Genomic DNA, 27,012 nt, shown 5'->3' on the forward strand with positions numbered 1-27,012 from the left:
GAATGAATAAATGTAATTTCAGAACATGCAGAACTGTAATAGTTATAGAATAGTATATATTTCTGAATCTATCCCAGATAGCAATATAAGGTTTTTTTCCCCCAACAAAAACCTTTTCATGTAAACCTAAAAAGGGTTTTTCACACGGTTTACGTGTAAACCTTCTAACCTTAAAACGAGGTCTGCGACAATCTGCTCTATTCTACGCACATTACCCTAATCCAAATCCTTGGAAAACAACCTTCTGCCTAACAACCTTAAAACGAGGTTGTTTTAGGGTTTTCAAGTGAAAAAAAAACCTTGAATAACGCTAGTTCTAAGATGAAAATCATCCTAAATCAACATAATTATAAGGTTTCCGTTTGCAGCGTTTCGTATGGTCATCTAAAATCTACCTTGTCATGAGATTTTCATTGACAATGCAATTTAATACTATAGCTAGTGTATGTCAGCTAAAACGTCATTCTGAACGTGATGTCATCTCTTCCACGATTGTGTGACGGCGCGTTTCATTATTCGTTTTATATTTTACTTCTTATAGCTTCTCAATCCGAGAAAAATTCTCCTTTCCATCTATTTTGCTTGATTATTTTGGGGAAAACAGTCATTTTTTATCAGCCTGACTTACTTTGCTTTTAGAACTTAGAGATTTACAAGTTAAAATATCGTTTAATATGAAATTTTTTTTATTTGACGATTTGATTAATGAAAACATAAAATAAATAGAACATATGTAATACTTAAAGAGAGTCTGCATATTTTCGTCTTTCTTATTCGGAAATTTATGCGGTGTGAGAAGTTTTGATGAGTGCAAAAATGTTCAGTTTTTTGTATATCAAAGAAAAACATGAAATATCTTCTTCTGTCAAAATAAATAAAATGCAACTGATTATTTATCTCTTACTTAATATGTATGATATGATAAATGTAGGAAACGTAATGATAACAAAATATTTTTTTAAAAGGAATCGTTTAATGAATGTAGAAGCTCCAAACATATTTTTTTAACACAAAACAGCAAATAAATATTATGATTATCATAACAATTAGTATATGACAAGTGTATTAGTACAAATCAGATATGTCATAATTATATTAGGTATTTTGTTATATAAAAATATTATTTGTATATTAACCATTAGTGAATAATACAAAACTGATACACCATAATCAACTATTTCGTCAATACATAAACAAATGTTATTATAGGTATAATAACCACCAGTGAATATACAACATATTTAACATGAAGGAATTAGCGAAACTATCCTCACTAAAATAAATTACTTCCTCGTCAGATATTCTCCTTTCTCTGAAAAATAAGAGGAAATTTTTGTGAGCGTACTTGCGTATATTGAATGAAATTTTATGCATATACACATGAATTGTATGTACGTACATGGACACAAACGTATATTGTACCTACAGGAACGCATGCATACATTATATGTATACAGGTGCATATACACGTATAAATAAAAATGCATGCATACACACGTATAAGTAAAAATACATGCATACACACGCAGTATATAATTATATTTATGTGGTCACTTTAAATATCGTTGTATGAATAACATTGTTATTAAATAGTACATGCATATAGTACATGCACACGTGAGTACATTGTATGTCATATGAACGTAGAATGAATAAATTATTTGTTGAAAACAAAAAGCAGACCACTCTGAAAATGTTTTGATCTAATGATCGGTTGTTTTTGTTGGTCTATGTCGTACTAACGATGAACAATGGGCTATTGGTGTAGAGTTGGGGAACATTCCTGAGGATGATATGAAGACATGTCAACACAATTTTGATCCTCTGCAGAGGGGATGGATCTCCTGCTTGACGACCTGCGAGTGAAATCGAGATCTTAATGGTTGAAAAGTTTAATTAGGATAGATACCGCACACCTTTGGATCCTTTGTAGGTTGATCAAAGTGATCACCCATCCACACACTGACCGTGATCCTTGACTTCGGTGTTCTACTGGGAACAGTGTCTTAAAGTTCACTCTACTGCGAGATGATCGGATATTTACGTTCTTAAACTCAATCTTAAGGGTTCAAAGGATCTCAAATATGTTAATTAATTAATGCAAACCATATTTTAAGTTATTAAATTAGACAAAAATAAAACGTACTTTCTCTGAAAAACATACCTTTTCTCGACGGATGCACATTTCTGACCCACAAAATATAGGGCGTAGCCGCACTCTGGGAAATATGGTCCTAATAATAGGTTGGTCAAACGAGCCGTCCAACGGGTATTCGCAAAACGAAATAAATCGTCCCAATAGTGAGGTCTGAGTCCAAAGCTTAGACTCCTTAATGTTAATTTGACTTTTTGAGTATTTCACCATGTCTTGAGAACTTTTAAAACGAATTAAAATAATTTTGCATACAAACATAAATTTCGTTTATCCAAAGATAATTCTTTGCAAAATATAACTTTTCGTAAATATTTACTTTTTTAAAATTTTATTTTATAATAGCCAAAAAATTTTTGATTATTACAGTACACAATTTTTTATGACATTTTAAAAAAGGAAATTTTAAATGGCGAAATACAACATTTGAGTAGAATGGATCGAATAGTTCCTGAAAATTGAATTTTGAAAAAGTCACATTATTAAGAGCTATTCGATTGATTTCGTTCAAATTTTGCGCTTTGCCATTTAAAATTGTTTGACTTAAATTCAAAATTTTTTAGACTATCATTGAATAAAATAATTAAAAACAATTATTTTGACTAAAATTTATATTTTGCATGGAATTAGCTTTGGACAAACGAATTTTTTAATCGAGTGCAAAAAAATTTTCAATTAATTTAAGATGCTCTCAAGATGTGGTCTCATACGTAAAAAATATTAACATTAAGGGGTACAAACCTTGAACCGCTCTTCTGACTATAACTATTGGGACTATTTTTTTCCAGATTACGGCCACCCCTATAATTTGAGAGTCAAAAACCCAAGAAACACCATAAAAAAGGTATGTTTGTTCAGAGAAAGTATGTTTTTGTGTCAGATTTCGTAACTTTAAATATCGTGGGCACTAAGTAATTAGCATATATGTCATCCTCTCGAACCTTTAAGATTGAGTCCTTGAATGTGAAGATACGATCATTAGATGAAAACTTATTTAGAATGGTCCATTTATTTTTTGCGTATTGTACATACGTATATATACTTTAAGTAGTATATATAAGTATGCATAATCTTATGTACGTTAATTCACATATATGCAGATACACGCATACTTTATATGAATATATAATGTATATGTCACGGGCAATGTAAATAATTGGGCATTGTTTATAATGCCCGGGCAATTTAAAAAGTGCCCAAAAGGATATGACAAAATGATAAATTATGTTGCAATTATTACATTGCCCGGTTATTATGTATAATGCTAAAAGTCAAGTGGGCAATTTGTGTCACACACAGCCACAGGGTGTCTTGGGATATTCATCCACTTTTAGATGCACCTGCATAATTTTTTTTAAAAAATTTCCCGCACATGCGCTGTATAAAGCAACTACTTCAATTACTCTTATCTGGCGCAGTTTTTATTTTTTTTTTAATTTTAAAGCAATAATTTCGGTATCAGTTCAAAATTGATTCAAACGCTTTGTTTAATTTTTTTAAACATTTAAGTTATAGCAAAAGTGGCACTAGATCTAGTATATATTTCGGACATTTACCAAAGGTCTAGTCACACTAGGTCTGGTTAAGTGCCATTGCCCGGTATATCCTACACTGATGTTTTTTTAAGGTCAAGTGCCACTGCCCGGTATACATTTGCCCGGTATACCCTACACTGATGTTTTTTTAAGGTTCAGTGCCACTGCCCGGTATACATTTGCCCGGTATACCCTACACTGATGTTTTTTTAAGGTCAAGTGCCACTGCCCGGTATACCCTACACTGATGTTTTTTAAGGTCAAGTGCCACTGCCCGGTATACCCTACACTGATGTTTTTTTAAGGTTCAGTGCCACTGCCCGGTATACATTTGCCCGGTATACCCTACACTGATGTTTTTTTAAGATCAAGTGCCACTGCCCGGTATACCCTACACTGATGTTTTTTTAAGGTCAAGTGCCACTGCCCGGTATACCCTACACGGATATTTTTTTAAAGTCAAGTGCCATTGCCCGGTATATATTTGCCCGATACTCCAAACACTGATGTTTGTTCTAATCTATCGTCAGTAAGTATTAAAATATCGAATAAATGTAATTATATCCACGAATAAATTAGTATCAAATTGGATGTAATAAATATTTTGGACATTCACCAAAGCGACTAATTTGATTGTCAACATTCACCGGTGAACATTGGCCAGCCAGAATCACACCACACGCACGTGGTTGTCCCATTGCTGTCAATTAATCAAAGTGCCCAAAGAAATAATAGCGGTATTTATAATGACCGGGCAATGTGAGAAATTATCGTAAAGTAATTCAAATTTATCAAATTGCCCAATTTTAATGGTCATTATTCATAATAACTAAGCATTATGAATACTGACGTAAATAATTACATTGCCCGTAACATATATATGTATCTATGTAAATGTGGGTATATTTGTACGCCCGTACGTTTGTACGTATATACACAATTTATATATGTTCAATATATGTACGCATATATGCGCTATGTAATAACGATGTGATAACACTTATGTATAAACAGGGCGCAAAAAAGGGAAAACCCTGAAAATATTTTATCTATTGATCGGATTTTAATGTACATAATACTAATCGATCTTATTTGTTTGAATGTCTAACTTTATGAGGGATTCAGTTCCTAGACCCTTAAAACAGGAGAAGCACCTGCATCTGCAAAATATGGTATCAACAGTTTATGAAGGAGAGCGGTTGAAAGTTTGAATCACTTAATGTTAAAATTCCTTTTTGCAAATTTCGTATTGTATAACTTTTAAAGCAAATCAAAAATTTAAAATTTGAATGAAATCAATCGAAGTGTTCTTCAGAAATCGAATTTTCTATAAATAGCTTTTTTTTAGAATTTGACTACCTAGAAACTATTAGTCCGATTTCATTCAAATTTCTCATTTTGCCTTTAAAATTACTTTCTTAAAAATTATGGAAAAAAATTTCTATATTTTGCAATGCAAAGTGTTTTCGACAATTAGTAAATAAAAAAAAATAATATTTATTTAAAGTTATTTTTTGCATAGAATTATCTTTGGATAAACGAATCTTATAATAGTGTGCAAAAACTTCATGATTCGCTTAAAAAAGCTCTTCAAATACAGCGAAATACTCAAAAAGCTTTGTTAACATTAAGAGATCCAAACATTCAATCGCTCTCCTGCCTAAACAACTTTGGCAATATTTTCAGGCTGGAAAACTTTTAAAATATTGACTACCTTCCATATTTTTAGGATCAAAAATTCAAATCCATTGGAGAAAAAAAATCGTTTTTTTCTTCTTCTTGTTTTGTAACTTAAAATATCGTTTGTATAAATTAATTAGCATGTACAAGATTAGGTCCTTGAACAAAAAAAAAAAATTGAGACTCAAGACGTAAACCATTTACGTATTAGATTGAAAGTTATTTAAGACGAGTAATTTTGTTTCACACTATATACAAATATGAAGTCGAATCAATAGATAAACTACATTCAAGTTCCGAAAATTTTGTGGTAGAAGCAATCCATCAATTAGCACAATCGATCACGTTATCTTCCATGTTGAACCCGAACTATCGCCTAATACAAACTGAACCAGGGTGTCCTAGTACCGGTCACAAAAATTTTAATGGCTATCATTCGAAACTTGACAGTATTCGAAGATTTTTGATCAATTATAGAAATCAAATTTCTGAAATGAATTCCAATTTCAAAATGAATCACAATTATTCCTATAAGCCAAGGGTGGCGAACCTTTATACACCAACGTGCCATTTTTTCAAAAAAAATTGTTTAATGAAGTCACAGACGTGCCGTCAATTAATTTTGACTTGATAATTATTGGGAAAATAATAATATTAAATGCTATCAACTCGAAACTCTTTATTTACATTGAAAAAAAAATACATTTCGCAATGTCTCAATTATACGCGTAATTCAACTTAAAGCAACATCAGCGGGACTTCTGTTGTTGCAGATTAGATGACCAATAATTTATATTAGGTTGTAAGATATTAGTTTAAGCAGGACTGTTTTTTTTTTTTTTTTTTTATGCTAGTTATTTATTGTTAGCTTGTTTTTTATGGTTATTAATTGTTTTTTAGCATTAATTGTTAATTTTTTTTATTAATAATTGCTTATTATTTTGCTTGGTTTTTGTGAATTTTAATTTAATTGTTACATATGCTTCATAGTGTAACAACATTAGTGTAATAACAATTCATAGTACAATAACAATTGTGATCGGTGGCGTGCCCAAAATATTGTGTCGCGTACCATAAATGGCACGCGTGCCATTGGTTCGCCATCCTTGCTATAAGCAATCAATTCTACTTATGGTGATTAGAAAGCGAATAAAACATGTATTACCCTGTCTTGAAATTAAAAGTGCTTAAGCTAATCGGAAAGTTACCGAAATTACAAATACAATCTTCTAGCCATAGATACACTCGAAAGTGGGTTAAGAAAATATTATAAATGCTACGTTTGGAGAAAATCAGATTCAAATTATAGTGATACACAGTTTCTATTTTAAAATCCTGATAAATAGTCTGGAACCTCATAAAACTTTTTAATGTGGATAAATCTTCAATTTCTGAAATATTATTTTTATTTGCTGGCCTATATTTTGGTATTACTGTAAATCTAACTAACGTTAGTGCTAATTTCCATTTTTTATAATAACTATAAATGTATTGTAAATGCTATTTACTTAAATCTATCGGCAACTCATAAATAAAATAAAAAATTAAGGTAAAATAGTAATAACAGTAATAAATGAAAGTATTGATAATTAAATTTAAATTATAGTTTCAGTGTTTACTTGAAACTTACTGAAATTAAGAAGGGAGCATAATAACCATTTAATATCCTTTGGGTAAGGCCGTTCCAAGCATAAATTTAAGTTTTAAATTCTTAAGTTAATATTAATTATTGATAATCTTAAAAAAACAAATAACAATGTGTAAATTAAATACTTAATAAGGCAAATGAAATGCAATTAAACAGTGTACCTACTTTTTATATCAACTAAAGGGAAACATCTTAAACTTGGAAGAATAAAACAGAATATCATTACGAAACTTCAATTTTAAACTTAAATCAAGCAAGTAAACTCCAAGATTGTAAATGATCAGTAGCCGTAATATTAGTACAAATTTGCGCATGACGTAAGCAGCAGTTTTTAAGACAGCATTTTGAGAGTGAGAAGAATCAGGGGTTTGCAATAATTTTCAAGAGTTAAATTTAGTGAGATTATTTTTTTTTCATTTTCTTTTATTTTCTTTTATTTCATATTCTTTTATTTACTATTTTTAATTGAATAAGGATATTGAAGTTTGAACATTAAGCATTGCCTCAAAGTTTCGGTACAATAAGGCTAATGGAAGTTTTTCTAGTTTTTAAAAGAGCTTCGCTTAAAATTTTATTTATTGCTTTTCCATTTTAATTTTATGTATTTTAGACGTATATTTGTTTGATAATTCAAATAAGACGTTAAAAGAAAGAGAATAGATTTAAAATAATATCTTCCGATTTTTTGAACGACTTAATTAAATTTTAATTAAACAGACTTTTAGCCCCCCCCTTTAGAAAGACTTTTTTTTCTTTATATTAGTCCCTTTTACATTCTTTTTTTATTTTAAATTTTTATTTTCAACAGTGTTTTGCCGATAATGTATAGAAAAAATTCTTGACACGAAAAAACTGCTGCAAAATTTCAGGAATGGTTGAATATTTACATACCTGCTTACTTATAAACTTTTTCGAGAAAATCTTTTACAGCAGTGTCAAAATTTAAGTTAAGAGGTATAAAATTTTTACATCCTTTTAAAATATGTAATTTCACCTGACACAATGCAAAATTTGAGCATAATCGGTTGAATAGTTTCTGAGAAATCGAATTTTAAATATATACAGGAACAATTCGATAGATTTAGCTCGATTTTGTATTTTGCCATGTAAAATTACATACATAAAAATTGTATAAAAAGTTGTATGCCTTATAATTCAAAAATTTCCAGCATTTATTTAATAACGTAATAAAAAGTAGTAAATATCTACCGAAGTTTATTTTCTGCATGCAATTATTTTTGGATAAACGAATTTTAAAATTATGTTCAAAATTTTTTTAACTCGCTTAAAAAGGTCTCTATATATGGCGAAATATGCAAAATATAAAATTAAGATAGAGGCATCAAAACTTTGGATCACCCTCATGATCAAACTATAGGGACAATATTCCCCAGATTGTGTCTACCCCCTATATTTTGGGGGTTCAAAATCTGAATCCGTCGGAAAAAAGGTATGTTTCAGGTATGAAAGGTATTCAGGGAAAACACATTTTTGTGTTTAATTTCGTAACTTAAATAATCGCCTGCACTAATTAATGAGATTACCCCTTCGAAAAATTAAGATTGAGTTATAAAACGTGAAAATTCAATCATTAGATCAAAATCTATTCAGTGTGGTCTGTCTTTTATTTTGCACACTATACATCGAGTTCTGTGAACAAAATGTTCTTAAATTCACTCCAAAGATATGATGAAAAAAACTGTGGGTTTAGGTTTTGAATCCACCCAGTTTTAGAGCGGGTACCAGCTTGTCAGGGAAATAAAGGCGGTAGGTGCACAATGCTGATTTTATTTTCACCATCACTCCTCGTTAGTCATAAATCGTAGAGTCTTAATATCGATGACCTTCTAGCTCACAATAGACAGTTGGGCGAATTTTTTCTGTATATAAATATTTTAAATAAAATTTCTCTTCTCAGATATTTTATTGCTATACCATAACTAGGTTTGCAATGGGGTAAAATGAACGAGAGAAGGCCAGACATTTTAAAGGAACCGTAAAGCATGGGACCCCTAAAGCCAAATTCGAGAAAAAAGTAAAATTTGTAAAAAAATATTGAAGAGTCAATTTTAAACTCCAGATTAATTTTTTTTTAAAATTTTATTTATTTTTTAATGAGATTGTTTGAATGAAAAGTTTCTAAAAAAGAACTATTACTTATACTTGTGTCGAGAAACCTTTCGTATGTAAGAAAGAAATTTTTCGTATTGTACTTTCGCAGACCATAAAAAACAATCCAAAAACATGGTCTTATGCTCGGTTATTTGATTTCTCTTAAATGAGGTCCTTTGCAAAATATTTTCTAATTATTTATTAATATTTTCGCTGAAAAGGTTAATATTTGCTTTATTTCGTTTCCTTTGAAAAAGGTTTTCGCTTAATATTTCTGCTAATCTAATCATGACAGCAAGCAAAAATGCAAAAAATAGGGTTTACAATTTGCTTGTTTTTTAACCCAAATAAGAATATTTTTTAAAAAAGATTTAAAAATCATTTACTTTTCCTTTAAGGAGGAAAGGTAGGAAATTGCAATATTTTTACGTCATTGAAAAAAGGCTTTTACTGCAAACCTTTTCGTGACAATGAAAATAAAGTTAAAACACAAGGTTGTCGTAAGGTTACGTGCTTTCTGGGATATAATTCGAAAAACAACAATAAAGAATCATCCGAATTACTTGAAATAATATCATTTATGTTGATTATTAATAAATTTTTTATCGTTTTCTCGGTAAGTATTTTTTAATTTTGAATGATAAATTTCAACTAGAATTGGGTATAATATGAAAAAAACACAACTACTTCGATTTAGTAGGAACAACATATGACGCAATGCTAAACGAATGGAATTTAGTTGTTGTTTATTTAGTTATTGTTATTAGTAGTTGTTGTTATCTGTTTTAGTTGTTGTTGTTTATTTAGTTGTATTTAGTTTCAATAACTTTTCTTTATAATGCAATAAAATCTGGCGAGCAGCTATTTAAACGATCGAACACTTCGTTTGTTTATTTGTGGCTTGAAGTTAGGCTCGCAGAAAATGCCGTTCATGTGTTAAATTTAGTAGGAACAACACAACCTGTGACGTAGGCTATATTATACCCAATTCAGCTATTATGTTTTTAAGTTACATATTGATATTAATATCGAGATCTTGCAATTGTAAAATTTGATTCGCGATCGCAACGAACTATAGGGGGCGTTGTTGTATGAGACGCTTACCTGCGATTTCCATATGAATCGTCATTCAGTTACTCTGGAGACGTCGTTAATGTAGCGTGTAGCATTGCAACGTTCCTTCTTTAATGTGGCTTATTAAATTTAAAAAAGAAAAATGCTTGATCTTCTTTCTTGTACAACCGAAAACAAAATGGTATCTCTTTTTATTAGAGAAGGAATATCCAAAACATATCGGAAAAATATTTGTACATTAACAGAAAAAAATATGTATATTCTTATAAGAGTTAAAACCTAATGCCCGAGAAATAGTATTACTAAATTTAATGATATAACATGAAAGGCCCATTTAAACTTTACATTCTATAATTTTAAAAATCATATTACTTCAAAAATTAAAATGAACAAAAAGTATACATAAGCCTCATAATTTTATGAAATTTAATTTTTTAAACAAAGTTTTTTGACAACAATTTTTATCAAAAAATTTCAAGTTTCAATAAAATCATTATTTAGAAACTAAGAAACGTAAAATAAAGAATGCTGACGAAATAAAAACAAAATAACAATTCTTTTTTGTCGCCATTTTTAGTGCTACGAAAATTCGTCTTTGGGATTTGCCAAAAACAAAACAAGATGCAATTTTATTTTTTCAGGAGGGAAATATTTTACCGAAAAAACGAAAATGTACCAATTCCCACAACATAAAACTTTATCTTGGTAAACGTACGTTTTGGAAGTGTTATTTCATTTGGAATCTTATTCATCAGAGTTCATATGGCGATATGATTGTTTTGAATCTATGCTAAACTCTATATCGGCTCATTTTCCACCGAAATCCAATTAACTATTTTGATTTTAAATAAAGTGTTTTATTTTATGAACTGTCGCAAAAATTTTAAGTGTAGATTGGCGGCACTTAAAAACCGCCAAATCTGTAGCGGCGGTGGCGTTAATACGTCGTAAGTACCGAATTTTTATTCCATACTTTTCTGAATCATATTATTTCAAACATTGGAATATACAAGAAGTATACATAAACACATAATGTTATACCATTTAATTTTTCAAAAGTATTTTGAGAACAATTTTTATCAAAAAATTATAAACTAAAAAACGGAAAATAAAGAATTCTTAGGATAAAAAAAACGATTTTAAGAATTATTAACATTGAAATAAAAACTTTCATATTGTTTCTTTTTTTTATTATTCTTATAGTTCTTAATCAGACGTAAAAAACCATTCTGTAGAGAACCATCATCAAATGAAAAAAAAAATATTTACAAGCAAATTTTTTATTGTAAAAATCATTGCACTTACCTGATTTATGATTCCCGGAGAATTCCAAAATGATAAGTTCCTTGTTTGAAAACTTTATTCTCAAATAATAGATACATAGTTTATACCTTCATTACTTTTAGATAACATACTACACAGCAAAATTTTATAATTGATATGAATTTGAATATGTAGCTAAAAACAGAATAGCTGAATTCTAGTTGAACTTATTCTTTCAAAATTAAAAAAAACTTACCAAGAAAACGATTTAAATTAATTAAGAATCAGCGCAAATGGCACTATTTCAAGTAACTTGGATAATTTTTTATTGTTGTTTTCCGAATTATATGGATACAGAAATATATACTATTCTATAACGAAGAAGAATATGCTATAACTATTACAATTCTGTATGTTCTGAATTCATATTTATTCACTGGAATGACGAAAGCAATGTTGACTTCACTTTAATTCGTAATGAATTGAAGACAGAAGAAATGCATTTTACCTTAATACACACATCTGTAACAGTATCCGAAATCGGAAGTCATCAGTTGCAAGTTTGTTGATAATAGAAATTAAAAATTATTGAGGAATTTTTCTTCAAATGTTTGGCGTGTTCTGTTCCTGAAAGATTTACTAATATTCTGGAGATTTTTTTCAAGTTCTTCGGCCTTTTCCTTAGGGAAATTTTGTTTCTTATTTGCTGCTAAAAAATGGCGTCTGATTCAGTCAATGACTTTGATGGAACTAAATGAAAACGTGATAAATTAATGTTCGATATTTACAGGCTCCCGCTAGACGGCGTACTCGAGCCTCGAGCGTTGCGATCGCGAATTGTATGGTATGTCATCTTAATGTAATGAAGGGATAATCTATGTATATATTATCTGAGAATAAAGTTTTCAAATGATAAACATATCATTTTGAAATTCTCAGGATTTATAAATCAGGTAAGTGTTATTATTTTTATAATAAAAAATTTACTTGTGAGTAATTTTTATTTTCTAATTTGATAATAGTTCTCTATAGTATGGATTTCTACATCCGATTAAGAATTTAAAAAAACATGAAAGTATTTTTATTTGAGGAAATTTCTTTTGTAAGCATTCTTTACTTTTTCAGTTTATTGAAACTTCCAAAATTACTTGCAAAATTAAATAATATAAAATTATGGGCGTATGTATACTTTTTGCATATTTGATTGTTTGAAGTAACATGATTCATAAGACTATGGAATGTTATGCTTAAATTGGTCTTTCATGTTATATCATTAAATTTAATAAAACAATTTCGCAGGCATTAGGTTTTAACTCTAATAAGAAGATTCAAATTTTTTTTCTGTTTATTTGCACATATTTTTCCGACGTGTTTTGGATGTTCCTTCTTTAAAAAATGAGACACAATTTTGTTTTCGCTTGCACAGGAAAGAATCAAAGCTTAACCACGTCCCGGCCCCGTCGAGGGGCATCCGGGGAATACTGTAGACTCAAAGTGCGCGCACGTGACTTCTCAGCAAGAAAAAAAGAGGATTCCCCTTTGTGATTCACAATGAATCACAAAGATAGGCTTGGTGACGATCCATGACAACACGTCGGAATGGATGGTGTTTTCTACACTAGGGAAAGCTGCAAACTCGGGACTGCCTGAATTTCCGGGTTACTGTTTCAGTTGTATTTTAAAGCCATTTGGCATCATTGTGTTTTGGGATTCTTGCAAACAATGTATTTGATTACTTATTACTTATGTTTACAATGCTAACAATACTTGTGTTTACAATACTAAAAGTGTTAACACTAACGTAAGATGGTGCACAGCTTGCAACACGAACAAACAGTAATAAACAAATGGAAAGAGGCCAAATCAAGACTACCAAAAAAGCGAGTTATTCAAAATCTAGCAACCATGTCACCTTTTTTAATAATAAATAACAAAATAACTAAAACACATTTTCACTCCGAACTCCCCAGAATTACATAATAACATTAATATCTTATGAAAGACGGCAGATTTGAGCTCAGAAATTATCTAATTTATTTCTTTTATTGAAAACAAAATTATCCGTTTGAAAACATCGCCTATCAGAATAACATGTAGTAAGCAGCTGCAAACTTTTTAACCGGAACTAGAGTAGGTCCTGAGCTCGAGATTGTTATTGTTTACCATCCATAATGAGCAAGAGAGGTAAAAGCAACTCCTGGGAAACCCCGGGGTGATGCACAAGAAAGAATATCAAACATTTTTCTTTTTTAAATTTAATAAGTCACAATAACGAAGGAACGTTACAATGATACACGCTACATTAAAGACGTCTCCAGAGCAACTGAATGCAGGGTTACCACACTGTGAAATTAAAAAATACTACAGTAGTAACCCTTTATGACGCCCGGTGGCTGAGCGGTAGCGCTGTCGTGCCACAGGTCCCTGGTTCGATCCTCGGGCCGGGCAAGGCTGACTCTGCCTTTCACCCCTTCAGTGGGTCGATAAATGAGTACCAAGCATGCTTGGGAACTAAACACTGGGGGGTTCCGAGTTCGGCTGACCACCTGACAGGAACATCTGCTCCTGCACCCCAGAGCCCAAGGTCAAGAAAACTGAGATGGGCACAGTAGGCCCTGGCTCTTAAGGGCTGTCGCGCCGCTGAGTGAGTAGCCCTTTATAGTAGTTATTTGGAATCTACCACTAAAGGTAGGTACTTTATTTAAGTCGCACTTATAATAGCCCATTGTGCACTAGCACTGCACAATGGGCTATTGGCGACTGTCTGGAAAACCACCCTGGGGATGATCCGAAGACATACAATATACAATCGCAATTTTGATTCTCGGCAGAGGGTATGGCTCCCTTGCTTTTGTAGCTCGGCAACCTGAGAGTGAAGTCGAGCACTTTACGGTAGAACTGTTTAACGAGGACCAATACCACGCACCCTCGGTCCCTACGCAGGCAGATCAAAGCGGCCCTCCACCCGCTTACTGACCGCAGCCAGTGATCTTTGATTTCGGTGTTCTACTAGGAACCGTGTCTGTGCGATCAGTCCACTACGGGACACTATACTATTAAAATAATAAAATAAAAAGATATATTACTAAGAATAAAATTATATTAAAATAGAAAAACAATTATCTTTTCCCTTTTGTGCACTAATACTTCTGGTAAACACGTAGTAACAAAGATTTAAATCTGCGTTGCGTTAAAAGAATAGCGTATATCATAAATGATTCATAACAAATTTGTAAAGAATTGAACTTAAATGAAAAAGAAGTCGCATATTTTATTTCATATCCTACGTAGAAAGAAAGCGTAAAATTTATTTTAACAATGTGTTAGTTTCAAAAAAGCAAGTTTTATTATATCATGGTACATTTCACTGCGACCGCTATTAAAACGACGTCAAGAATAACTAGCTAAGCTAGAATAATATGCATTTAGTCCGTGGTTTCCAGATCTGGTAGTTTATCACGGTCTCCGTGGAAATCAAGATGCATCCGGTTGGCTTAGTTCAAAAATTGAAAAACTAGAGGGGCACTTCTTCCTTTTGATTTAAAAATTGAAAAAGAAAGAAAAAAATATATAAACATACCACTTTTTAAAAAAATACTGCGGAAAATATCACATCCCTATTTTTTGGTGAAAAAATACTACTGTAGTATTGAAAATACGACGTATGGCAACCCTGACTGAATCACTGTTTATATAGAAATTGTAGCTATTAGTAATCGTAGCTAATACAACAACGCCCCCTATAGTTCATTGCGATGTCCTGTTTGTTTCTGCAAAATAAATCCCAGCAGTGTTAAGATGCCCCGTTGTTGGGGTTGTTTCTAATCTCATTTGCCAATATCAGCAAACCTGCTTGGTGAAACCAATCGAATTTAAATCAGAGGGTGCGTTTCTTCTTTCTCAGTGGAGCCATCTACGGCCAAGAATACGACTTCAGCCACTCACACGTCACAGCCCGTTTATAGGGCAGACTCATTCATACATTCATCTACAGATCGCATTTTTGATCTGATCCAGAGAACGATCAATCTCCGATTCAGTACCCCAGAGGTATTGATTTGTTATGGCGACATGGAGGTCTTTGTGTCCCGACAGATTTAACGTGCACCAGTCACCATTTACTACTACACTGGGAGTCTTCTGCCGGCGGTGATTGAACTCATGACCTCTTGGGCATGGGCCCAATGCCCTAACAACCAGGTTATCTCGGCCTTAAGAAGCCTTCTTTACCAGCCAGAATTCAACTGTCAAAGAGGAGAAGACTGGGAGAGAAAATTCTAAATATTCTTTTAATCACCTTTATTGAATTTTCAAAAATAAGCTGATTATGGATATTTACTCGATGTGACGGTACGAAACACGTACTGTCACAGTACTACACTTGTAAAATACAGAGCCGTTACCCAATCACAATTTCAGATGTAAAGCATGCGATATTTTAGACTCTTTATTAATTTTTTCTAACAAAATTATTCCAATACAATTCTGAAAACAACAGTTTTTAACAGGTAGTTAAATAGTATACAATTGCCTGTTTTTAGATCTTTCATAAGTATCTTTGTTTTTATGAAATTAACGTTAAAAGAATTTTGTTTTATCATCCAAATCAATTTTCATCAGTTTAAACTGTAATAAAATTAGATTTTAAAAAATATAAAAATTGAAAAGCGCTTAGTTTTAAATGACTTACTCTAAACCAAGTATTTCACTATTTTTTTGCTTCAAAGATTATAACCGTCGTTGAACAGCCGACCAAATTTTATGGGTTTAAGACTACTAACGTTCAACTCCGTAGCCTTGTAATTTTGTACCTAGTCCAGAAGACAAGGGAACTCCTGGATCGAGTATTGAGAGAAATTTGCCTTCGAGGAGGACTTTTTAATGAAATTAACCCGCATTTGCGTTACATGGAGAGGAAGACCACGAGAACCTCCCACGGTTAGCCTGACAGCAAGGGGACTTTAATCCAATATCCGTCTACCACTGAGGATATTTTAAGTCAGTATTGTGGTCGGCGCAGCCGGATGCAGAATTCGTATCGACTGGGATTCGAACCCGATTCGCCGCATTGGAACGCGAACGCTCTATCCCCAGAGCCATCACGACTCTGCTTTAAAGAGCGCGAGAAAGAGCTATTTTCCTAATCTAATAAGATAAAACCTTCATTTTCTACTTCTTGTATTGTCTATTTCGTATTGTATTTTGATACTGTGCTGTCTAGTAATGCTATATCATCAAAAATTTGTTAAGTACAGAAAATATCAGGAAAACAGAAATTAAAAATTTAACCTAAAATCCAAGATGGCCTCCTAATAAATTTGTGCCTTACCTTTCGCTTTTTTTAAAAAAGGGAACCATTGTTTTAAAGTGGTGCTTGACTCAAATGGTTGATGCTAATAAAATAGGAAAATTAGAGTTGATCTTAATATGCATTTAAAATATCGAAAGAAAATATTAAAGTTAAAAAAAAAATACACTTTGATTTCGGGAAATTTTGCATACTCTCAGCCTTTCTTCCGAGAGAAAGAAGTCCCCTGTAGAAGTGTTTTTCCCTAGTATGCCGTGTGTAAAAGGAGAAGATGACGTTCTTGCTGTAGTATTTCCGCGTGTTCATCGAATTCAAATATTTCGCCAGCAACATGGCTGTTTTTGTTGATCGAACATACACACTGTCGTCGTTTATAAAAATCCCTCCCCAACATTTCAAAGTTCTTTCCTACTCTTAATACTTTTTATGCTCTTTTAAAAAAATTTGATTGAGGAATCTGCCTTAAAGTGATGCTTTAGTTTTAATGTAAATATTTCCATAATTTCTTTCAGTAATTATCCTGTAATTCCATTTCCTATAATTGAAGTGCTTAGGCTTAAAAGATCTAAGTAATACTTAAAGGAATTTGGAGGAAGTAGCCTTAAAGTTTGTACGTGAACGAAAGGAAATCCAGATTGAACATTGTCTTGTTCGCAAACTTTTAATTGCCCATGTCTTTAAGTAAGATGTCTTAAGTTCCTGCTACTTATATAAACTTATGGCTTCTGTCATTGCATTAACAAACTTGGCTTTTTGATTTGTTACCAAAAGATAAGTTTTCTAAGGTTACTCGGCAACTTTTCGCTGCTGACTTTCCTAAGAACTTTCTGCCACTCCAAAAATAATGCCAGGCACTTGAAACTTTTATCCCTTGAGATCTAAGAAACTTAATTACTTTATAAAATAAATCAATGATGTAGAGCAGCAGTTCCCAAAAGTTGTTGAGTGGAACTCTAGGATTCCTTGGAAGTATAGCAGGGGTTCCGAGAGTTAGGGAATTTAAATCAGTAACAATGATATTTACAACCGTTTAATAATTCATATTTTATTTATATTTCGTTTGCTTATATAAAGTTATTTATGTTAAATATGAAGGAAAAATAAAGCAAAATTTTAAAAAATGTATATTTTTTAGAAGCAATAAGTTGAATAAATTATGCAAAGAACATACATTCATAAAAATTTTATAAGTATTTCTCATCGCGTTTTCAATATAAAATAAAATAACTATATCGCAATTCAAAATAAAATGACTATATCCCAGAATAAAAAATTGCCCTTTTTGGGTAACTATTCTCATTTTTAATAATATTTTAAAAAAAAGCCTAATTCAGCTTATTATACTTGTTTTCAGCACATACACCAACAAAAAATTCATAATTATAATTATTTCATTCAACACATTCAGTAGTTTCAAAATTATTACTAGTCTTTTTTTTCTTCGGTTAGTATATTTACAGAATCTAGTGAACTTCTTTTAAAATACCAGGGGCCCGCCAAAAGAAGGTTAATCATTTAGTGTACTATAGCCTAAAAAATGAAATGGAGAACCGCTATTATAAAGTACAATAATTCTAAAATAAGATCTTTCTACAAAATATTTGACTTCTTTTAAAAATGGTACTCAGAATCTTTTCCCACTATTTTCTTCAGTTCTAAATGCAGCTGAATATTTCATATTTCCATACAATAAAACAGAAATGAAACCAATGCATAACGTGTTTATTCAGCATTAATTCTAAAACTTATTCGTGTTTCTTAATAATTTAGAACTTTATAATATAATGGTTAAGTTCTTTAGAGTCATTTTCTTGAAGGATGGAGTTAGTGGCAAAAATTCTTCATTGGAGTTACCATCATTTGGTTATTATGCATTTGCTTTTAATTTTCCTAAGTCAATTGAACGTCAGCTGGGCGTGTAAAAGAAGAGCTACACTTTCTGGTCGAAGTGACGGTGAGATTGGAGGAATGACGACAGCGGCCAGACCTGTTAGTGGTAGTGGAAGATCAGCACAACTGTGAAGGCTAACATCATCGATAACTACCATTTCATTCTTAGCCAAAGCACCCCATTCTTGACTGCACACTCCGCCAAATGTATACACGCAGCTCTCTGTAATAATAATAAATATTACTTCCTGAATGTATGTTATTGGAAAGAAACTAAAAGCGAACAAAAAAAGTTGTGTTTTATCATTAGAATTCCAAGTCAATGTTTTTCTTCGAAATAATTTCGTAGTAAAAAACAAACGGTTGACTTAGTAAATTAAAACTGCACTCAACATAATTTCAAATATCAATTAAAGAGAAACAACTTAGTAAATTTTTAAAAAAAATTTAGAAAATATTTTTGGCTTTTTTTAGATAGTTTATCCTTTTAAGATTATCGTAACAATATTTTGAATTGATTTTCGTAAACATTTTATAGTTACAACATAATAGATCAAGCGCGGCGTGCAAATGCAGGACTCGCTGTCACATAGATGAATAAGTTGATTAATGCATTTGCTCACTACTATCAAAACATTTTAGTAAAAAACTACCATTTTATCTATTTTGTTCAAATTATTCATCTAAATTATGAAGAAAAAAAAGAATTAATGTTAATTTCAATGTAAATAGTTAAACTTTTCAGTGTTTCGTATTATCCCATCAAAAACACTTAGACCAAAGTTATGACTTTTGCCTGGGTAAAAACGTATTACTAATCAGAACTGCCTCTAATTCTAATTACGCCGAAAATTGCAAAATCTCGAAATAAAACTTTTTTTGGTTTTTCATTTTATCTCATAAAAAACACCTGGTTCGAATTTGAGACTCATGTCTTGATAAAAGAATGTTATTAAGCATTACTTTCAAGTAGACTAATTACCTCTAATTACACCAATTATTAAAAAAATATCCTAATTCTTAAAAAAATATCGAAACGAAACTTTTTGTTTCAGTTTTTTTACTTATTTCATAAAGAACGCGTGATCAAAACTTAAGACATCAATCTTGGTTAAAACTTGTTTTTCAGCATAAAAAATATTAGCAAAAGAATTCAGGATGAGTAAATACCTTTTTTGTATACAGATATGGATGAATACGTCATGCTCGAAAGCCATTGTTGTTTTAATTTAATTTGAATGAGGTACAATAGCTTGAAAATCAATTGAAAAGCTGATATTCAAAAAACAGCTATCAATCAATCTCTTTGGAATCGATAATTTTATCTTAAATCAATTAAATAAGTACTTTTCTTTAGGGTTTTGATGTTGGAAATTGAATTTTTGATATTTTAAAAATTGCTATCTATATTTTTTTCTAAATGACATCGATTTTTTTGTCATTGCTAACCTTAATGACATGCATGAGTAAAACAATATAAATTTAAAAATTTCTAATCATATCAGATATGTTGCAAAGAATTTATTTTTAAAATTTTTCCAGTCTCTTAAATTTTTTATTTTTTTATTTTAAATTCAAGTTAATTAAAGAACATTATTTGGAATTTGTGAAAATTCGTCACTTTTCCTATGCTTTATTTACAGATTGGCCAACAAAATTTTTAAAGATCTGAAATTAATAGTAATTGAGTAAATTCAGAAGTAAAAAATGATTTTTTTTGTTTCTGCTTTCAGTAATTTTTTAGTCTTATTTTTCAATCTGAGATGCACTATTATCTTCATGCACTATTATATATTTATTAAGAATATTAGATGAAAAATATTCTGCAAATGCTCTGATAGTCTGCAATGCATGCTACCGGGAACTGGAGCTTCAAGGCTGCTACTAAACATAATACCAGACAAAATTTTTCATTGAAATTGGATCGATTGGAAATAAAAATTTTCAAATTTCAATGTCTTTGTTTTGAACAGAATTTTATTATTTATAAAACATATTTAATTCATAATTCCTTTTTTTTTTAAATCTTTGTACTTACTCGGCAATATTTTAAATTTTAATTCGTCAGTTAACAAACTGATTAAAAAGGAAATGTCCAGAGATACATAAAAAGAAATACTTTATACCAACTGCAACAACCGCAGCCCCGTGCCTCGGAGTATTTAAAAGAGTTCTTCTCATCCACTGAGCTTCATTTGCATAGTACTTATCAACTGATGCCATGCTAATTAAACACCGACTTTCAGGATGTTTTGATGCACCACCAAATAACCACATGGAGTCATGTACCACAACACATGATGCGAAAGTCCTGGGACATCGTAATGGGGGACGCGTAAGCCACCTGAAATCAGGACTGAATTTAAAATTGGTATTATCTATAAATTAGTCTAAGCCCGATAGCAAATCATATAAATATAAGTACTTGAGAGTGAAAAGTGATTACCCATTTTTATAATTATTTTATTTATTTATTTATTTAATATTATTATTATTTTGTAGTTAGCAGATTTTCTTGTTACAGATGAGTAATTCTCAGAAAATATGATACTCTTGAAGAAAAAAAAATTTATTAAAATTTTTAAAATAATTTTTTTAAAGTATTTTAGTAACCTTAACCTATTTTAAGCCGAGAATGGAATTTTTATAAAATGTAGATTTAGTTTCATTGAAATATGCTTAAACTAAATTCATTAAGACACAAAAAAGGTTCGATCCATGCATGAAAAATAATACTTTATTCAAAAAAAAAAAAAAAAAAAAAAAAAAAGGGTGCGTATATGCACCATGTGAAAAATCAATGGCAAATCATTTAGTTGAACACTAGTTTTATGTGACATTTTTTTTTTTTTTTTTTATTTTACTTACGGAACCTTAATCCATCCTAAAAACATATGATTAATAGAATTATTGTACACTTTCACAAAGTTAAATTTGTCAATAGCCGTAAAAAAAATAAATTAAAAAAATAGTCAGGTTTAAAAAATTTTCAACCAAAAGTTTTTACTACAATTGAATAAATAATATTTTATAGATGTCTTCAGAACCCTTGACAATAGCAGAAATAAAAGAATATTTATTGAAGCGGTGCGTTTACGCATCTTTGTCCGGAAATGGGTTAAAAAACCAGTTTAGTCAATGGAACAGTGTAGTTTACAAACAATATGGAGTTTACAATTATTTCCTGGCATTCAAGTGTCAGGAAAATACAACCAGGATAATGACATTTTATAATTTTATAGCATTTTACTTCCATTTTCTTCTACACTTTTAGGCCTGACACTTTTACCATCAGCAAGGCTTTTTTTTTAAAAAAGAGCTCAAACGCAATAATATATTTTATATTATTAATGACTTAAAAAAGACAGGAAAATGATATCTTTTTAAATTGATTTCTCCGAAACCGTCTTTTCTTTTTTTACAGGAAAACTTATTTTAACACGTCCTTTATATTATAAAGAAACGAAAATATGTTAAAGAGAAATTATGTTACAGAGAAAAGAAAATAAGTGGCCAGGAAAACGACATACTCATTATTGACTGAAAAACTTTTATTTACAAAATAGTTTGGAAATTATTCCTTTGCAAATACTCCAAAAATGTCTTTAATAGTTTAGGAGTAAAAACTTAGATAGAGAAAAATATACAAGCAGTTTTAAAGCCAGTAACTATTTGAAAATATCGCTAATGGCTGGTCAGGCAAATGACGCTTTGAAAACCAGCTATATATATATTTTGAAACCAGTGTAAAATCATTTTAATAAGCTAACAATAATAGTAATAATCAGGATAATGATTTAAAAAAAAACATTTTATTCTATGATATTAAGTTTCTGTTATGGTCAACAAATTGTCGTGTTTTGTTAGAATCACCCAGATGATATTGCAAAGAAGTTGGCTTCTTACGAAGGAGACTGAGGCTCATATCACTTGAGCACAACGAAAGCTCCTCTGAATATAATTATTTGCAGTAGGGAAGTCATAGTTTAATTTTCATTTTGGTACCGCCATTTAACAGCCGACTTAAGTTTGAGTTTACGACTATCGATGTTCAACTCCACATCTTGTAATTTCGAACCCAATCCAGAATAAAAGCGAATTCCTGGATCAAACATCGGGACAAGCTAGCCTTGGAGGAAGACTTTTAATGAAACTAACCCATATTTGAGTTACAGAGTGAGGAAAACCTCTCTCATTTAGTCCGTTGGCGAGGCTATTCTAATCCATGATATGTCAGCCACTGAGGATATTTTATGTCAGCACTGTGGTCGGTGCGAGCTGGGTTAACTCGTGTCTCGTAATCGGAAAATTAAAAATAACGTGTCTTAAATATAAAAATATGAAATTAATTAGTTTTTAGGAATTTCTTTTAATTAATAAAAATATAATTTTGTAATGACGCTTAAAAAAATAATAAATAACCTCGTCATTGCCTGGGAAGAAAATTGAAGGAACAAACACACGCAGAAAAATATTAAATTGAATTTTAAACACGGTTCTGAAGAAAAAAATATTAACTTGAAAAGATATTATCAAAAAACAACAATGTATGAAAGATTAAACGATTCTAAAAATTAAAAGAAAAAATATGTATATTGTTTTCAAATGGTATTAATTTTTTATTTTAAGGTTCCTCTCACCAATCTCCATCACATTCATGTTTTTGTTTTCCTGTCAAAAATCAGTATTTTCAAATAAATGAAAGGATCACTTTGCTTATAAAATATCTAAGTATTGTAATAAAATGTAGGTAATTGTAACAAAATGAACATTTATTTGGATTTGATTACTTATGATGGTAGTTGGTAGCGCAAAAGATACTTAGACTTTTTCCTCATACATATATCTAAAGAAGAGAACAACTCACGCATCTTTCAATATGTCGTATGAGATAACGCTAGCAAGTACAGGAAAACTCATGGTGTCTGTTTCTGCGGAGACTCCTGTTCCGCCAAGACACCAGATATGATGTTCATACACAGCACAAGCCATTCCCATTCGTGGATAGGACATTGGATGTTTGAGCTTCCACTCGTCTCTTTCAATGTCGTATACCTCAATTGATGCAACTAACCTTCAAAACATTAACAGTCATTACGTATTTTATAATGCTTTTGAATTTTGATTAATATGCCGAAGTTTATCACTTTTACAATAAATCTTCCACAAGAAGGGCATTAAACAACATTAAAACGTAGAATTACCCGCTACAAGAACTTTTTAAGTTTAAAATCTATCGCATTTACTACAAAATGTGGCATGGTGCTAAGTTGAGGCACATTTTTGTTTATCATAAACCTGATTACACAATTTACAAGAACGAAAGTAGGGTTTATTTTAGTCCTTATTAAGATTGCAGTACAGAACCCCATACAAAACTTATGGAACTTAATTCTCTGTCAAATTTGCCGGAAATTTAATATACAGTACCGGTCAAAAGTTTAGACTCACTTGTATTTTTTTCAAAACTTTTAAAAATAATTATATATTTCTAGCTTAAACAGGGGATTTATCAATCATGAACGTCAACAAACTTCACAAAATGCTATTTCAATTTAAAACTATGTAGAAGCTATATTGCATCAAAAGAAAAGAAAAAAGTACTGAAATACATGGATTGGTCCACTTAATCTTCCAATATTAATCCTATTGAGCTATTGTGGGATGAACTAATTAGAATTGTTAGAAAAATGCGATGCACCAATCAAAACCTCTTGGGAATCTTCACTTAGTTGCTGGAACCAGATCTCAATTTGAAAATTGCAAAAACTAATAGAAAGAATGTCAAAAATATGCACTGCTGTGGTTAAAGCCAAAGGAGTATGTTTCGAAGAATCCAAGATTGGACGGAAATCATAAGTTATACATAAAATTATAGCATACCACACAAGTTATAGCATACCTTACCGCATAAGTGTACCTATATTTGTCAAAATAAAGTTGACTTGTTGTGATTTTCAGTTTAAAAACGTTTTTATTTGCTCATTTTTGAAAATTCAAGAGTGACTCTAAACTTTTGAGCGGTACTGCATAGTAGTTCAAAATGCTCTGATCAAAAGTTCTCATTGACACAGCGTCAAAAAATTGATAGTTTACAAAATACGGAGCCACAAATAATTAACGTTTTCTATTTTCTAATACAGTCACGATATTAGAATTCACCAATGTGCACCACATCGAAGTTGTTGGATCGGATTTTACACATGCTAAAACCATTATAAGGGCTGATTGCTTTAAAAGATACGTGGATAATACACTCACACTGAGCTCGCAAATATCCAATGCTGCATGCAAGCGTACTTCAAGCATCTTTCACCACTGCGACCGTTGCATATATCTCTTATATTTGAGGCTCCCTATGTCGGAAACTATTCCTTTCTGGGCTTTGAGTGAATGAGAATATTTGATCAGAACGTTTTGAAGAACTACTACACTACACATCGATGACCCGATATTATGGTTCAACATTGGATCAATTTTTCTAAAAGCTTAATTGAGAGAGCACCGATAACATCACAAAGGTTGTTATAATTAGAAGTTCTCGGTTTAATATAAAGCACAGTTTGATTTAACTACTGTTTAGTTATGCAGACTGTAAAATTAGTAAAAGTAAAATTGACTTAGAAGTTATTTTTACAAGATAAAATTAATTCTGACTCCTTTACTCATATTTCAATGATTTATCCGCAAATAATTTCATTATCTTCCTTCCCCAAACAATTTCCTTACATCATAATTTTGTACTAAATAAAATCTTAAATTGATAAAGAAAAGAATACCAATTGTAAAAATACAAGGGTCGTTTAATAAAGCGTTTAGAAAAAGGTTAAAAAATAAAATCTGTTTTTATATTTTTCTTGTGTGGCACCATAAACTACTCTAATATTTCTCTATCTATTGGCAACAATACAGCTATTATTCATTTTGTTGGATTGTTTGAAATAATAATTTAATTAGTGTTAAGAAATTAGCTATTAAGTATTTATTTGAACTAATTTTGTATTTTTAAAGAAATAAAAGATTGGTAACGAAAAATTATTTTGATCTATTTTTCATCCTTTCTAAACTGGCTGTAAAAAGTTTAAACATAAACGGTGTAATGGTGCCGCATACTATTATACCAATTATTGGTGACGGAGCTTGCCTTTTTCGAGCAATAGCAGACGATATCATATTTTGTCTATGTAATATTCTGTTCCACAGTATTTTGTCCGGGAGAACTTCTGAAGCACAATAATTTGATCGGATAGTGCTGATTTTTTTCTTTCTTCAACTCCTATTATTTTTTAACCAACAATAACTTTTTTTACATAGATAAATTATTATTGAAACTCCAATTATAAGTGAGGAAGAGGTGTTTTAACTTTATGAAACGTACACAAGAGAGAGTTTACGGAATATCCACAGCTGTCATGCCACTCAATTCCGCAGATAATTGGAAGTTAAAGATACGTAAAAATATTTGTTGATAATTTGAAGGAAATAGTATTTTCTGCTGCATGTCTATTTTAAACTTTTTCAACCTATTAATTTTAACGAATATTCATCACTCGTTGTAAGCCAAACTTTTCAGTTTTGGCCAATAATTTTGCGTTGCAAATTTGCAAATTCAAAAATTTAGTTCTTTATACGTCACATTCCCAACCACAGTCAGTAATGAAACACCGCCATTTAGCTACAATGGGGGGGGGGACAATCTTTAAAGGGAAGGGCAACTTCTCAAAATTCGTTTAGTGAAATGATTTGTCAAGCTTCACTTGATAATCTAGCTGATATTTTTCAATGCTAAGCTTCTAAGCACTTTTCCTCCATCCAAAATGAAACAGAAAGAGACCAAATATTGTTAATTCGCATCATTTATCGCTAATTTCTACTGAAATAAAAACTAAGCTTTTCGGTTTTGAAAGTATTCCTTATTTTATCACGCCACAGTTTACGTATTACCATATATGGCAGCGTCACTTTTAAAAAGTAACGAGTAAAAGTACAAGTATTTTTAAAAAAAGTAACGAGTAAAAAGTAAAAAGTTCTTATTTTAAAAAGTAACGAGTAAAAAGTACAAGTAAAAGTACAAGTACTAAATAAAAAAAAGTAACGATTTAAAAGTACATTTCTAGGAAATCGAAAATTCAAAGTAACCTAAAATTTTATTGAATAATATTCTTATGTTCTTTAATGTTTTTGCAAAATTGTTGTTATTTCTTTAATTATTTTAAATTTGGAAATTTCCGAGCATTAATTTATTTTTACATTCGGAAGAATATTATAATATAATTTTATAATATAATCGTATAATACAATTTTAAAATCAAATACAATTTTAATATCTAACTTTTTATGGATTTGCACG

The 27,012-nt window shown here is 30.7% G+C and overlaps 1 protein-coding gene across 2 annotated transcripts in view; it reads right to left on the reverse strand.

The window, feature by feature from the left end:
• Window positions 1-18,085: 18,085 nt before the first annotated feature.
• LOC107445667 (beta-scruin) overlaps window positions 18,086-27,012 on the reverse strand; it is a 42,935-nt gene continuing 34,008 nt past the window's right edge. The window contains exons 17-19 of one of the 2 annotated variants that reach the window (XM_043051684.3): window positions 23,530-23,736; window positions 20,789-21,006; window positions 18,088-18,885 (exon numbers count right to left, since the gene is read on the reverse strand). In XM_043051684.3, coding sequence (XP_042907618.2) covers window positions 18,668-18,885; window positions 20,789-21,006; window positions 23,530-23,736 — 643 coding nt within the window. In that variant the 3' untranslated portion in view covers window positions 18,088-18,667. Of the gene's footprint in view, window positions 18,886-20,788; window positions 21,007-23,529; window positions 23,737-27,012 lie in introns of both variants that reach the window. The other variant, XM_043051685.3, reaches the window with a different exon arrangement.

Source organism: Parasteatoda tepidariorum, chromosome 6, assembly GCF_982258835.1.
Source record: "Parasteatoda tepidariorum strain Cologne lab strain chromosome 6, Ptep-v5.0, whole genome shotgun sequence".
NCBI classification, from domain to species: domain Eukaryota; kingdom Metazoa; phylum Arthropoda; class Arachnida; order Araneae; family Theridiidae; genus Parasteatoda; species Parasteatoda tepidariorum.